The 14,089-nt window shown below is 44.1% G+C and overlaps 1 protein-coding gene across 3 annotated transcripts in view; it reads right to left on the bottom strand.

Annotated features, from left to right (window-relative positions):
• FLNB (filamin B) overlaps window positions 1-14,089 on the bottom strand; it is a 530,593-nt gene that overhangs the window by 252,263 nt on the left and 264,241 nt on the right. For all 3 annotated transcript variants that reach the window (XM_078661490.1, XM_078661488.1, XM_078661489.1), the window contains exons 13-16: window positions 13,472-13,585; window positions 7,082-7,225; window positions 3,339-3,462; window positions 197-357 (exon numbers count right to left, since the gene is read on the bottom strand). In XM_078661490.1, coding sequence (XP_078517616.1) covers window positions 197-357; window positions 3,339-3,462; window positions 7,082-7,225; window positions 13,472-13,585 — 543 coding nt within the window. The remainder of the gene's footprint in view (window positions 1-196; window positions 358-3,338; window positions 3,463-7,081; window positions 7,226-13,471; window positions 13,586-14,089) is intronic.

Genomic DNA, 14,089 nt, shown 5'->3' with positions numbered 1-14,089 from the left:
CGTTGGGCCTTTAAACTTAATTATTCATTTATTTACACTCTTTTAATGCTAGAATGCAAAGAAACGACCTGGTTTGGAGAGGCTACTCACACAGGGAACTGGGTATCCAGAGATGACTGAGTCACATTTATCATGCAAAATAAGCATGGTAAGTAAAAACTGTTACCTACACAACCAACACACTAATATTACAAACCTGGTTTGCAAAGAGCACTTTGATTGTGTATCGCCCGGCACCTGGTGGCATGTACTTCACGGTAAAAGTGTCATTGGCATTGGGGATGATGTCAAAGTCTATATCTTCCTCGTGATCGCTTATGACACGTGCTTCACACTTGATACCAACACTCACATCCCCTAAGAAGGAAACAAAACATGAATAAATGGCTCAACAGTCACTGAAAACTACAAATTTCCGCAATTTATAATGTCCACCAAGAGAAAAAAAAGCGCTAAAACGTGTACAATGAAATTTTAAATTTCACTCGTATTTGTTTTACTTTTAACAGAATTTTTATGATTGTGCTACTGATTACATGGATAGACTACTGATCTTGAAAACTAGGGCCGGACAGGTATTTAATTCGATTGGCCATTTCCCAAATGGGCTGGAGCCCTGGGGGCTAGTTTTGAAATTCCAGAGTCAAAGTTGTGGCCTCTGTCACTTTCACCAGCTCCCTGAGGTTAAATGCAGCAGGCAAGGGGAGCCTACAAGAGACAGAGAGAAAGAGAGGGAGGCAAGGGGAAGGTATGGAGAAAGCTATCACAGTGGGAGAAGAGACAGAGAGAGAGAGAGAGGAAAAAAGGGTCGAGGAGAGAGAGGATTGAAGGAGAGAGGATGGATGGAAAGAGAGGAAGCGCGAGGAGATGGAGGGAGTGTTGCTGGTTGGAGCAGATCTTTCCAGGGCTGCTTTTGGAGCGCCAGTCCCGCCCTGTTTAAAACACCTGAACTTCTCTGGTGGTTGAGGTGGAGTTGGGTACCCCAAGGGTACATGATAGCGTGAGTTTAGTTGGAGCACCTGTATACCCTCACGGGTAATTAGAAAGGCTCTACAAATCCACGTAACATAACATAACCGAACAGAAACAGAGTGGGCTTAGTGCATTTCTTATCTTGAGAAGGGATACTTCAAGGGAAGACAATTATTCTGCGCAGCCAGGCACAGGTGGGGGCAGGGTTTTGCAGAGATGTTAGTATTAGAGGCTGTTGAACTCCATGGGTCTGCAAGGAAGGCTGTTGGTCTTGGGTCCGTCTTTACAACTCGGCTGTGCCCATAAGCTCCCTGTGAACATTGTCTTCATGGTCCAGGCTTCCTGGCGGCAAGGCCGCCTGTGCACACTGACCATTCACATGGCTGGCTCTGCACTTCACTTCCTCATGTGCAGCTGTATTTATTTATTTATCTAGATGTAGCATGGCTGCTTCAGAGTGCTGCTCATTTTGGATTGAACATCTGTGAATTTGGCGAAGATGGGCATCCAATCATGAATGAGGGCTTGAACACTATCCCATAATTCTCACTCCCTGACAACAACTCCGTGATCTAGTCAAATTATAGTCTAAATAGGTCTGAATTTAGGAGTTTCTTTAAGTGCAGACTCTTGAGTTCTGAGGTTGACGTTTCTGAACGTATTCGAGCTCCCTTTCTGGATATAGGGCGAGTGGGCTGTTAGTTCATAGATAGACTATGTCTGGCCCAATTTTAATAAATAGATGGGTATGATGGGAAAGATGATCACTTGCCTGCGCTGCCGTAGGGAGGATCCGATTTTCGCCACATGTTTTGGGGGTGCCCACACCTGGACGCATATTGGCCAGAAGTGGTGGCATTCCTTAACACAGTCACTGACAGGAAATTGGAATCAGCCATAGGATAGTGTACATTGCATTGGTTTCCTCACACGGCCAAAAATAAATTTCTAGCAAGTTGACGGCCATGGTGTAATTTGGCTCATCAGGTGGGCAGGCGGCATAAGGGCTGGCCTGCCCTTGGATCAACCGTCAACTAACCCACTATGTTGGCATATTTGTTATGCAAATAAACCTGCAGCAATTTTTTCCACTAACAAGGTGTCTTGTGGTTTATTTATGTATGTTGCTGTATGAGAACTGAAGAGTGTTGCCGATATTGGCACTAAGTTTGAATGCAGCTGGCAAAGACTGCGGGGAGTCCGAGAAGGCACTAGATGCAGCAAAGGCATGGGAAACATTGGTGGTGCTCCTCAAAATCCCTGACGGCGATAGTGACGAAGAACCAGGGACACCTGCCCATGTGGTGGGAGGTGAGACAGACTGTACCCGAGTTTGACAGACTGTGGTAATTCTAATATAGTGCTGCGCCATGAATCTGTAACTGCTGTGCATTACCCTTTACTCCGATAAGGTTGGTATATTAAGAAGGTACAACATTGCATTCCCACGCTGCAACTTGTACAAAGGAATTGAAGGGACATGCCTTGGGGGGGGAGGGAGTGGAGGGGGTAGTATTGGGAAGTTAGATTAGAGTTTAATTTGATGATTACAGGAGCGAATGTTGTGAGAATGCCATACAATGTGGGAATAATTGCCATCGTTTTCGTTTTCGTTTATTCTTGAACTGGAGAATGGGAAGAAGAGACACTACCATGCATAGAATGCTTCAAAATCTTGCATATTACATGTTGGTTCCTTACTCTCTCTGATTGTATGCATCATACTGCGGAAATATACACGATGTGTTTGAACAGACTTGTAAACTTCAATAAAGTTTGTTTTAAAAAAAAAAGGAAAATTATGGGAAATATGATGCCTCACTTTCCCAGGTGTTGGACAGTCAAAAGGTAGAACTGCCTTTCCTTATCCCTCCAAACCATAGCAGTTACCAGGGAGCCTCCCCCCTGGTAGTTTTGTTTAATAACTGTGCTTGGACCTGGCTAGGGGTTGTTACTTTTTGTGTTATTGATCTTTATTCCGGCTGTGGTTCTCTGCTATTTCCACAAACTCTTTCCCTCACCGTTTTAAAAGATGCTCTCCTACGAAGGTGGGAACTGAGGGACGAGAGAGCAAGGCCGCTTTTTTGGACAGGAGGAGTCAAGGTGAGAGAGCAAAAGAGAGAAAGAGGGCAATAAAAAGCCTACCGTGAATACACACTGTAGGCCTCACACAGTCTCAACCTAGCATCTTTCACGAACACTAATTTCACTTAGTAAATTGATAGGAGTAATTTGAAATGAACAGATTCCCATCGGGCTGTACTCGTAAACAAATCAATCTAAAATAGTGTAATAATTGGAAGGAACAGTCATAGGTTTTATTATACTGTATATCATATGTCTTGAAATATAAGAGGTTTTTTTACCTTCTCCTGCCTCTGTGCAATCAACAGTAAAATGAGTGGGCTCGTTGGCTTTCAAGCCTGCCCTCTCCACTCCTGGTCCAAAGACTTTAACCATTTGAGGGTGACTTCCTTGTCCAATGTTGACCTGATGGGAGACAGACATGCATGCATTATAAAGCGTTCCCACAGCGTACCCTATAAAACAAAATTTAAGTGGGAATTTTGCGGGCAAACCAATGTTCCTTTATATCGACTCCGCTAGGTTCCTTAAAAGTGGCAGAAACAAAGTTATGTCTGCTTAAAGTTGTGACGTGTTTCACATCCTGGGAGATGAATTTAGTTTGCCCATTGATGAAACTAAATGAATGGGGCCTTAAAAGCAAATCTCACACTCGAGAATCAGACCAGGATTACAAAAAGGCCTGCCTGTGCACATGTTGTGAAATTTAACTACTTTATCAACACATTTCTTCCCCAATGATGATAAAACTCTTTTTTAGGAGGGGGTAAGTGGACCCTGTCTTTCTGTCCATCCACTCCTAGGGCACTTGCACGCGCGGACTGAGTCACAATCTTATGCTAATTACCAATGTCATCAGTAACACAAGATGTTCAGAAGTCCATTGGTATTTAGCGCGCTTGGCTTTGCTTCTGCACTGAATGGATACTGCAATAGGTCGGGGAGTTTTGCAGAAATTCAGTTTCAGTGTTTCTCTGCAAAGCAAGTGTAATCTGAAAGCCCATCCTCCTTCCGAAATGTTCTTTTTCTTTGCAAGGCCTGATCATGACTGTTGTTCAGAATCAAGGTTTGAGCATGGAAATACTGACCAGCTGCCAGTGTCTCACCATTGACCAAACGCTGAAGATCCATAGAAGGCAGGGTGGGTCTCTCACATTAGGCTATTTGGTTTTATTACATCACCCTGGATTTATTTCACCTATACATCCATGATTTTATTCCACTATTGATCTGTGATTGTCATGCCAAAGCAGCGGGCTTCTCAATCGTTTTGTACTATAAAGGGCCGGGGACCCCAGCCTTTCTCTGGTGACTCCAGCTCTCCACTAAGAAAAACACATTGACCCTATACTCTAATCAGGGGTGTGGTGTTCGCTGATGTGTATGCTTAGAGGATTGGCGAATACACAATCCAGATTAAAATGCTTTTATAAAACGCTGGACCTCATCTCTGCAAGAAAGTCTGTTCTGCCCAAGGGCTAACAGCCCCTTCTCGGCACTAGATATATGGCAACTATTCCCACCTGTAAGCACACCAAGTAAGAAGCATGCTTTTCTTTGAACTATAAATAAACCAAAGTATGTTTATTTCGAAAAAAAGTTATATAATGAACCATAAAAACGACTTTCTCTATAACCCTTTAGAGTCAATTTCCAGCACAGGAAGACTGATCAACAATCAACCAAAGTATGTTCATTTAAAAACAGTTTCATAATCAACTATGAAAACTACTCTCTTCAAAATGTTTTTGTGTCAATCTCTAGCACAGGAAGCCTGCAAGACCACCTGCTTGCCTAGATTAATACACATTCTAGGAAGACGCCCTGTGGTTGACCCGGAGCCAAACCAAATAAGAGGATTTACGGTAATCCGATGATTAACACACCCAGAGGTTTTGATACCTGCAACAACAGATCACACTGGTTCCACACTCTGCTACGCAATCCCTGCCAAGCAGTTGACCTGAGGGTTGGCACCAGCAGAATGAGCCACAGCCTTCCTTCTGATCTAGAGATGCAGTCCAGCAAAATCAACCTCCTGTACGTAGGTGGCCTAGATGAAACAGTTATCAGCTCCACTGGAACTGCGGCATGATGGTTAGTCCACAGGAAGAACTCGAAAAAACACCCAAGCTACTTCAAAAATAGTCAAGTGGGTGCAATTAATGTCGGTACCCAGGTTCATGCTACTTTGAGCAGAGCTTCTTTAAATTTTGATACCACTTCATTGTGCATCAACCGGTGCCAGAGATTAAAGACCTGGTTCACAAAGCATTCTTCTAGACTACCTTAAGTGATGGTCTTGATGATCTGAAATGACAATCCTCTGGTGTTGTATGCAAACGTTTCCACACTAAAACATCTGGAGATGTCTAAAGCATCTTTGACAAGCTCAAGTGTAAATGTAATTCACAAAGATCTGGTGAGATGCATCTTCTTGAAGTTGCTCTAGGCACCCTCAGATTTGTGTCAGTGCAAATCTGAGTCTTGTAGCTGTTCATTGTCAGAGTTAACAACATGCAGTGTGAGAGGCTTCCAAAATTAGATTAGTATGCCGATTCACGTGCACACGCAGTGAACTTTCGGATTTTTTAAATGTACTGGATTTGCTAAAAGAGCTCACCATTTAGTTCTTTCAGCTCTGCCCTGTCCCTTCAGCACTGAATGCTAAATTCGGGTCATGTTATGCAAAACACATGAAACCTTAATGAGAACCCCGTTAAACACAGGGGGTTGGTGACTAGAGTAACCGGTCCCATCATGCTTAAAAAAGGTCCACAGGAACACCATATGCCAGGCTTTTTCTCCAAGACACTTAATCTGCAGAACATCAGGGTAAAACGTCATTCGCAAATTAAGACAAATGTGAAAATGAAACACTGATTTGTAACTGTCATGCCCTAACGTCTTGTGACCAGAGGTATTCCCACAACTCCTGCAAATTACTGATGCCCATACTGCTTTGTGGCCAACCATCATGTGTAACTCTTTACACTGGCACTTTAGTTAACATCACTGCATTTTGGGACACTTATTTTTGAGTTTCCTCATCACAATTAAGCATCAAAATGACTGTTCACGAAAATAAGAAAAGTGTACGAAGGTGTCAATCATGATTCACTGTGGGTTAGCAACAAGGTCCCAAGGTTCTTAAAGGCCAAAACTACCTAAAGTGGTCACTCATCATGACATAGGGCCACAGAGCAGTGGCGGCTCGCCGAGGGAGTGCTGTGGGGTGGTGAGGCAGGGAGGAGCAAGGTGGGGGTAGTAAACTCCGGCAAATGGCAAAACGGAGGTAAGTAAATAAATAAATAAAACAATTTACATAGCGCGCGCTGCATCGTTGAGTTGGCGTTGCAGCGCGCGCAATGTAAATTGTTTTATATATTTATTTACTTACCTCTGTTCCGCCGTTTGCCGGAGTTTACTACACCCCACCCTGCCCCGCCCCTGCCTCGCTCCATCACTCCGCAGCACTCCCTCAGCAAGCCACCACTGCTGCAGAGCCTGAATCCACCATGGTAATTTCAATCCAAAAGCAGCTGAAAGTGTTACTCATGGCAAAGAGCCATGGCTGACCAATTTATATCTTATACGCACCATATTCTGAACAAACTGACATTTCTACATCAGACCAAGTGAAAACAAACGTATAAGTCATTTCTGTCAATCAATATAGCTTTGTAATCTTGGCAATGTAGGTTTGAGGTTCTCAGTTCTAATCATCGGTTTAAAAGTTCCTGAGTCCAAAAGTACTCCTGGTCCCCAAAAAAGTTCATGACACAGATCTGCCTGGCAGCGGTGTACCAAGGTCCTTACATACTGAGACAGGGGACAGGATCAAAATCACTACACCTGAAGGAAGACAGAAGCAGGGGCATGTGTAGGTAAGATTATCCCACTCAAGATAGTACTTCAAATTGTGACCACAAGATGCATCTTCATTCAAAGATAACAGTATGAGCTGATAGCAATAAATGACCTAGGACCATCGTTTGAGAATAGAGAGTACCGGGGTACCTACTCTAAATGGACTGTTGGGCACGTTGACGCCTCCCCAAGCCACAGCAATGGTATGTTTGATCGGCTTGGCAGGATTGTAAGAACACGCGTAGGTTCCATCCATCTTGCTCTTCATTTGAACAGCAACTGGGTTTCCCTCCACATCCTGAAAGCAGAACCACAAAAGATAAAAGATGCATGGTGTGAAACTTGTGGTTGGAAACACACAGGTGACAGAAGCAATCAATATTATGGTAGCTAGTAAAACACACTGTGGTACAAACACCCCCCTTAAAAACTATTCCACAGTAGGTTCAAGTCATTCCCTAATAATTATAAACTTGATTCTCTTTCTTAGTGTTAAACTTAATTCAGTGTCTATATTTCTACAATCTTTCGATAAAACAGACAACCCCTACCACCCTACATGAAATGTAGACCACTATTGTCACCCAAAGCGAACGACCAGAGTGTGTAGTAGGGTGAACCACATGACAAAAAGACAGGCAGTATTCGGTCTAGGCTCTCTGGGCGCAGGATCCAACCAGACCTGTTTATTAATAGCAAAGACCTCAGGGAAAACACTTGTTAGCCCTAAAGTGGAAAGAAAAAAATCACTGACTTCAGAAAGGGCTGGGGGTGGGGGGGTCTTCCTTTTGTACACAAAACACACTTCCACTTTTTTTCCTAAGATTTCCTGCTTCATTCAGTTTTTATTTTGTATCAGGCCATTTTACAGCAAAGCTTTAAGAAACCAAAGAGACATTTTTTCACAAACCGAGTCGCAAATGGAGTAAAAAGGAATCGAGGACACATATCCCTAAGTAACTTTTTGGGTAATGCCTACTGCCCTCTCAATACGTTCGCCTATAAGTTTGAGCATACATTGCTCTAAATTAAGTCAGAATGTATATACCACTTGATTAATAGCTGGAAGGTTTTTATTTTATTTTGGTGGTAAAGAATATGCTTCATGTACTGTAAAGAAGGTAAATGGCATTTTTTCAGAATCCATTAGAGTTTTGAAATTGGAACCGAACGCTGCCCAGAACAGTAATGTATTATATAAACTCTACTTCAGGAATCTTTCCCAAGAGGAACAGTAGAATGTATAGCTCTTTCCGACTAGCTTTAAAGCACGGTCTATGACTTTGAATGAGTGGTTTTATTTATAAAGAGTCCAGTGTCTCGAACTGGGAATCTTGGCATTCAATGAGACAGAGAGCCAAGGTCACCACAGGACTTAAACTACAATAAAAAGGCAACATATTATTCAAATGAATCCGTGCATGCAGCATATCGAATTAAAGAGTTTGTGTAATGAAAGGATACAGCAAACGGAGCAGTGTATGATTTTAAATAGAACAAGCATTTGCAATGCAATAGGTCTCGCAGTAATTAAGTTTGAGCTTTTGGCATTGCTAAATATTGCAACACTAATTGCAACAAAAGTCAATAAATTGTAGGCCAAAAAAAGTGTATTTATTTTTGTAGCAATGGTGGCATGCTGCACTTTAGATGAATATGTTTAAAAGTAAAGTGTGCCATACTGCGATTGCTGCAATAGTTAATTGTGGATGCGTTAACAATTGATGTGTGCAGTGATGGCTAGTGGTGTGTGTGCCTGTAGAAATTGTGCACTGATGGCTGGTGGTGTGTGCCTGGTGGAAGTGTGCACTGCTGGCTGGTGGTGTGTGTGCCTGGTGCAAGCGTGCACTGACAGCTGGTGGTGTGTGTGACTGGTGAAAGTGTGCACTGACAGCTGGTGGTGTGTGTGTGCCTGGTGAAAGCATGCACTGACGGCTGGTGGTGTATGTGTGCTTGGTGAAAGCGTGCACTGACGGCTGGTGGTGTGTGGATGAATGGTGAAAGTATGCACTGACGTCTGGTGGTGTGTGGCTGGTGGAAGCATGTACTGATGGCTGGTGGTGTTTGTGCCCGGTGAAAGCGTACACTGACGACTGATGGTGTTTGTGTCTGGTGAAAGTGTGCACTGATGGTGTGGTGGTGTGTGATGGTGTGGTGGTGTGTGGTTGTGTGGTGGTGTGTGTTGTTGTGTGGTTGTGTGTGTGTGTGTTGTTGTGTGGTTGTGTGTGTGGTTGTGTGTGTGGTTGTGTGTGTGGTTGTGTGTGTGGTTGTGTGTGTGGTTGTGTGTGTGGTTGTGTGTGTGGTTGTGTGTGTGTGGTTGTGTGTGTGTGGTTGTGTGTGTGTGGTTGTATGTATGGTTGTGTGTGTGGTTGTGTGTGTGGTTGTGTGTGTGTGGTTGTGTGTTGTTGTGTGTGTAGTGTGTGTGTGGTTGTGTGTGTGTGATTGTGTGTGTTTATGTGTGTGTGGCTGGTGCTGTCATGTTCTCTGTCTCCCAACCGTCTACATGGACCTTCAGTAGATTGTGATTTCTATCATACTTATCATCAAGCCATTTTAACAGCCTCTGAAAGCACTATGCCTGCTCACTTTACTCTCACAGAGAACAGAAGCACAGCCCTCATAAATGAAGGAGGAGACACACCCAGACAGAAGTGGGTATGAGGCAGTAGGTACCTCAGATATATCTTACCGTTCTGGGAAATGTACGGTGAGGGAAGACCAAAGAGAGGGGGGGTCAGTGTGGCAGGCAAATATGTATATTTTGAAATATAGGTGCAAATTGTACCATGCTAGGGATTGGAGTGTGACACTAGACTAGTGGTCATGGTAGAGACAGAGGCAAAATGACGTTTTTTTATGGGAACGGAGGGGGCAGCCATTTACAATATGGGAAGCAGCAACAAACTAGCACTTTGGAAAAACTAAAGAAACAATTGTCAGTGTGTGGTACTCGTGTGCTTTTGAAGCAGGACTCCGGGTAACTATTGCTAAAGAGGTTCGATGCCATGCACAAGATAGTGATAGTACACTACTCCTGGTGTGGTAATATAGTGAACAACATGTGGGCACCAACAATATACATATCTTTATGCATTTAAAAATAATAAGCTATACACAGATATTAATCCATCTAGCCAGACAGAAAGACGGTTGGTTGGACAGACAGGCGGAGGGTTGCAGGGGAATCGGGGAACAGACTGAAAGAAGAACCGACAGACACGCTTAGATGGGCGGATGAATAGATGTATGGAAGGACAACGGACTGACAAAGACAAATAAATAACATTAAACTTATAGACAGAAGGGAGAGATAACTGGATTGACATATCAATGTACCAAAACATGGACAAAGGACAGCCACTAGACTGATAAATGAGAGAAAGGAATAAGTGGATAGAGGAATTGTATAGAGAAGTACACAGAGAGGCATATCTACAGTAAAACATAACTAGGCCCTGCCCAGCCCCTGGCTGCCTGGATGCCTGCTGGACTGGGAGGCTGGAGGACTTTTCCTTGTTCTCACAGCTGTTATTATTCACACAGCTCTACACAGCTCTGATGATGCACCTCACACACGGGGCTGACGCAGGTATTATTTACACAGCTCTGATGATGCACCTCAGGCACGGGCTCACAGCTGTTATTAGTCACACAGCTCTGATGAAGCACCTCAGGCACGGGGCTGACGCAGTTATTATTCACACAGCTCTGATGATGCACCTCAGGCACGGGCTGACACAGTTATTATTCACACAGCTCTGATGATGCACCTCAGGCATTCATATGTGGATGCCTGTCGTGTTTTAGCTAGTTAAGCAGCAACATATAACAAAACACTAAACTCATAGGTACATAATAGCGTTATACTACAAATATATGTTCACATATGCCTGGATGTAAGGAAATCTCATCCTGTTTTTTTAACTCCCCCTGCTGTCTCTCTGCTCAGCTTTTGCCTGGAGTTCATGAAAGACCGCATGGAGATTCTCTCACAAGAACCACAATTTTCAGTATTTTGCCACTTCTAAAAATGAAAATAGACATTAAACACATTTATTCAGTGTGTATTTATCTGTAAAAATCAGTAAAAAGGGAAAACGGTGAGCTTTACTCATACTATAGGCAGTACTTTTCAAGGTGTCCTCCACTAGGCACCACGTCAAACACTGCACCTGTGCAGTGCTGTCCAGCACCTTATCTAGGATCTACCCCGCATACCACCTGTACCACAGCTGTCTGTTATGAGCACAGCCCCAAGGCCAAGAATAGAAGGCACGAAAACGAGGCTGAAATCCCTTCACCCTAAAAGATCCACATACAAATTACCTGTTGGTTGTATGCAAACCAATGCCACAAGACTTCTCCTTTAAGTGCCATAAATTTACGTTAGTTCAAATTAGGACTAAACCACTATGTTTACGTATTTTAGCTTTTACTTCGCTTCCCGAGTATAATTCTATGCACTGTGTGAAGGGCAGCAACCTCCCCCAGAAATGTATTATTATGATAATCGTCATAATCATTAGTATTAATGATATTAGCTAAGTATTATAGAAAAAGGTCAAGAAATTACACGGGGTGTCAATATTTACGTTACTGTATACTGTACTCGAGTAATGCAAAGAAGAATTTCAAATCAACGTTGAGACCTGTGGAGTGCACCTCGAAAACACACTAAAATGCTACCTCTGTGGTCTATGCTACTTTATCCGCAGTTTGTGGTTCTTTTAGCATTCTTTGTAGAATAATGAGATTGTATCAGCCAATCAGAGGGCTTAGAATGTGGCCACTGACTACTTCAATTTGTCTGAATTTCATGTCCAGACAAATTGTGGAGTGGGTCATGAATCCGATGGGGACAGTACTTTGTGGACGTTTGGTGTTTTTGAATTTGAATAAGAGCTTTATAGCTCAGATGCTGTTGGGATCTGGCAGCTGTCAATTGCTCTCCCCCCTCAGCATGCAGCCTTTCCTTTTGCCACTTTCACAGATCAGTTATTAAAAATTAGCTAACACCCTGAGCTTGAGACAGCAACACTTAATTATTTGTTTTATAATTAAATTTGTGATTGTAAAGGAAAACGTGCTCCAATGTCCTAGCATTTTTTTTTATACTTGATATAGGTGTTATCCCTGATGTAATCCATGCAGAGGAACCCTTTTTTCAATCTCAAGGATGTTAAATGTCACATCATTGGCATCCTTTAATTTGCACGTAGCAAAATAAAGGATGAAATAGACGCAAGATAAGTAGAGCAATCACTGCAGAGAGTCTGTCTGCACTGGCTCAGTCTCTGGTAATTACTAATTTAATTATTCATTTGTTTTGTTCTCCGCTGCCAGGTTGCCAATAGCTACATCTCACCACTAAGCACAAAAGCGATTTCTGGCAAGGTTTGTGTGGCAGAAAATACCCCCGGAATCCCGCCGCGGCCGCACCGGAAGTCAGGCAAGGTCGCCTGTGACGGGGGCGCGGCCGTGTTCGGACCGGAAGAGGAGGCAGACGGAGTAAATGCGTCTCGCGGCTCCTGTGAGCGGTGGAGAGCCCCGGGGCCGCCAGCAGGAGGGAGCCCCGGGAAAGGAGCTGGCAAGAGCCGCAGCGTGAACTCTGCGGAGGGGGCACGAGGCACATGCCATACCACTAAGCACAAATGCGATTTCTGGCAAGGTTTGTGTGGCAGAAAATGCCCCCGGAATCCCGCCGCGGCCGCACCGGAAGTCAGGCAAGGTCGCCTGTGAGGGGGCACGAGGCACATGCCTGGTGCCTGCCCCTGCCACGTGCTGAGAGCGGAGTCCCCCGAGATTGGCCCGGTAAGTTCAAAAGGGCTGGGGGGGGGGTCTCGGTGCACTCGTGTGTGTGTGCTTGTGTGTGTATGTATGTGTGGGACGGCGGGGGGTGGGCTCGGTGCACTCGTGTGTGTGTGTGTGCGCGCGTGTGTGTATGTGTGCGGGGGGGGCGTGTGTCTCTGTATGTATATGCGTGCGTGCATGGGCGCTCGTGTGTGTGTCTCTGTGTGTGCGCATGCGTGTGTGTTGGAGCTTCCCAGGAGACAGGAGATGGCCACAGCGAGCGTGTTCGCGAGCGCGTGGCCCGCTCCGATCGCCATGCGTGTGGCCAGGTCCTGTCTCCTGGAAAGCTGCGTCGCTAGCAATAGGTCTCTGGCGAGACCGCGCTTTCGCGCGGTTAACGCCACGAGACCTAAAAAGGCATGAGTGAAGTACCAAAATAGAAACCTAGAATGTCAAATAAGTACATCAAAATAACAGACGGACTAACACCAAAGTAACTCCAATATAAAACAAGGAAGCCAAACTAATAAACTCAGAGAAAATTAGCAATTAGATGCCCAAGAATGACCATTGTCCTCCACCAAGCCATTGTCTCAAAGTCACAGCCCACTCGAGGTTGCCCTCTATCACACCGTCTCACAGAAGAGTCAGTCATGACGCCATTAGATTCTATCCGAACCACAGCCACAGATTGCAAGTTGGGCTCTGTATGTCGATTCCTCCCATTGATAAAGAAAATGGTTCAATGTCTTACCTGTGCATATATCTTCAAAGGGGCTTGCTCAGCATCCGCCGGGTCCACAAAAAATTCAGCCGGATTTTTGACAATGCAGCCAGTTTTCTCTAGTCCCGGACCATAAGCCTTTACCTGTGCAGCAACAATGAGAAACGTTAGATGTTCTTTTGCATTGTGAAGATAGATGAACTAGTTCTTGCTACTTTGCCAATGTTCTGAGCGGCAGAACAAACTTGTCGCACAAGCATCACAACGGAGCGAGTACCCATCATTCCTGACTATGAACAAGATTTCAAAATTCATCTTGGAGGACCCTGTAAATGGTTCCTAGAATCAAAAACTACCTACGAACCTTCACTGAAAATTAGGTGGGACGGAAATTTATAAAGTCCAAGACGTACCTGCATGTTCACTGGAAACCCCGAGTGACCTGCCCAGTGTTGTCCTATAACATGCGTAAGCCTGACATATAATTCTAGTTCAATGCATCGAATAACCTTTGTCAAGGGGATTTAGAGTAGTGCCAAAGATTTAAGTTATTTTCCTACGAAATATGGGGATTTTCACCATTGAAAAGTGTATTCCAGAGTTTGAAATTGTGAGTTCTGAAAAGTTTTTTAGCAAAATAGTACAGAG

This window comes from Lissotriton helveticus, chromosome 9 (genome assembly GCF_964261635.1).
Source record: "Lissotriton helveticus chromosome 9, aLisHel1.1, whole genome shotgun sequence".
Lineage (NCBI taxonomy): Eukaryota > Metazoa > Chordata > Amphibia > Caudata > Salamandridae > Lissotriton > Lissotriton helveticus.
This window is presented reverse-complemented; position numbering and strand designations above follow the sequence as displayed.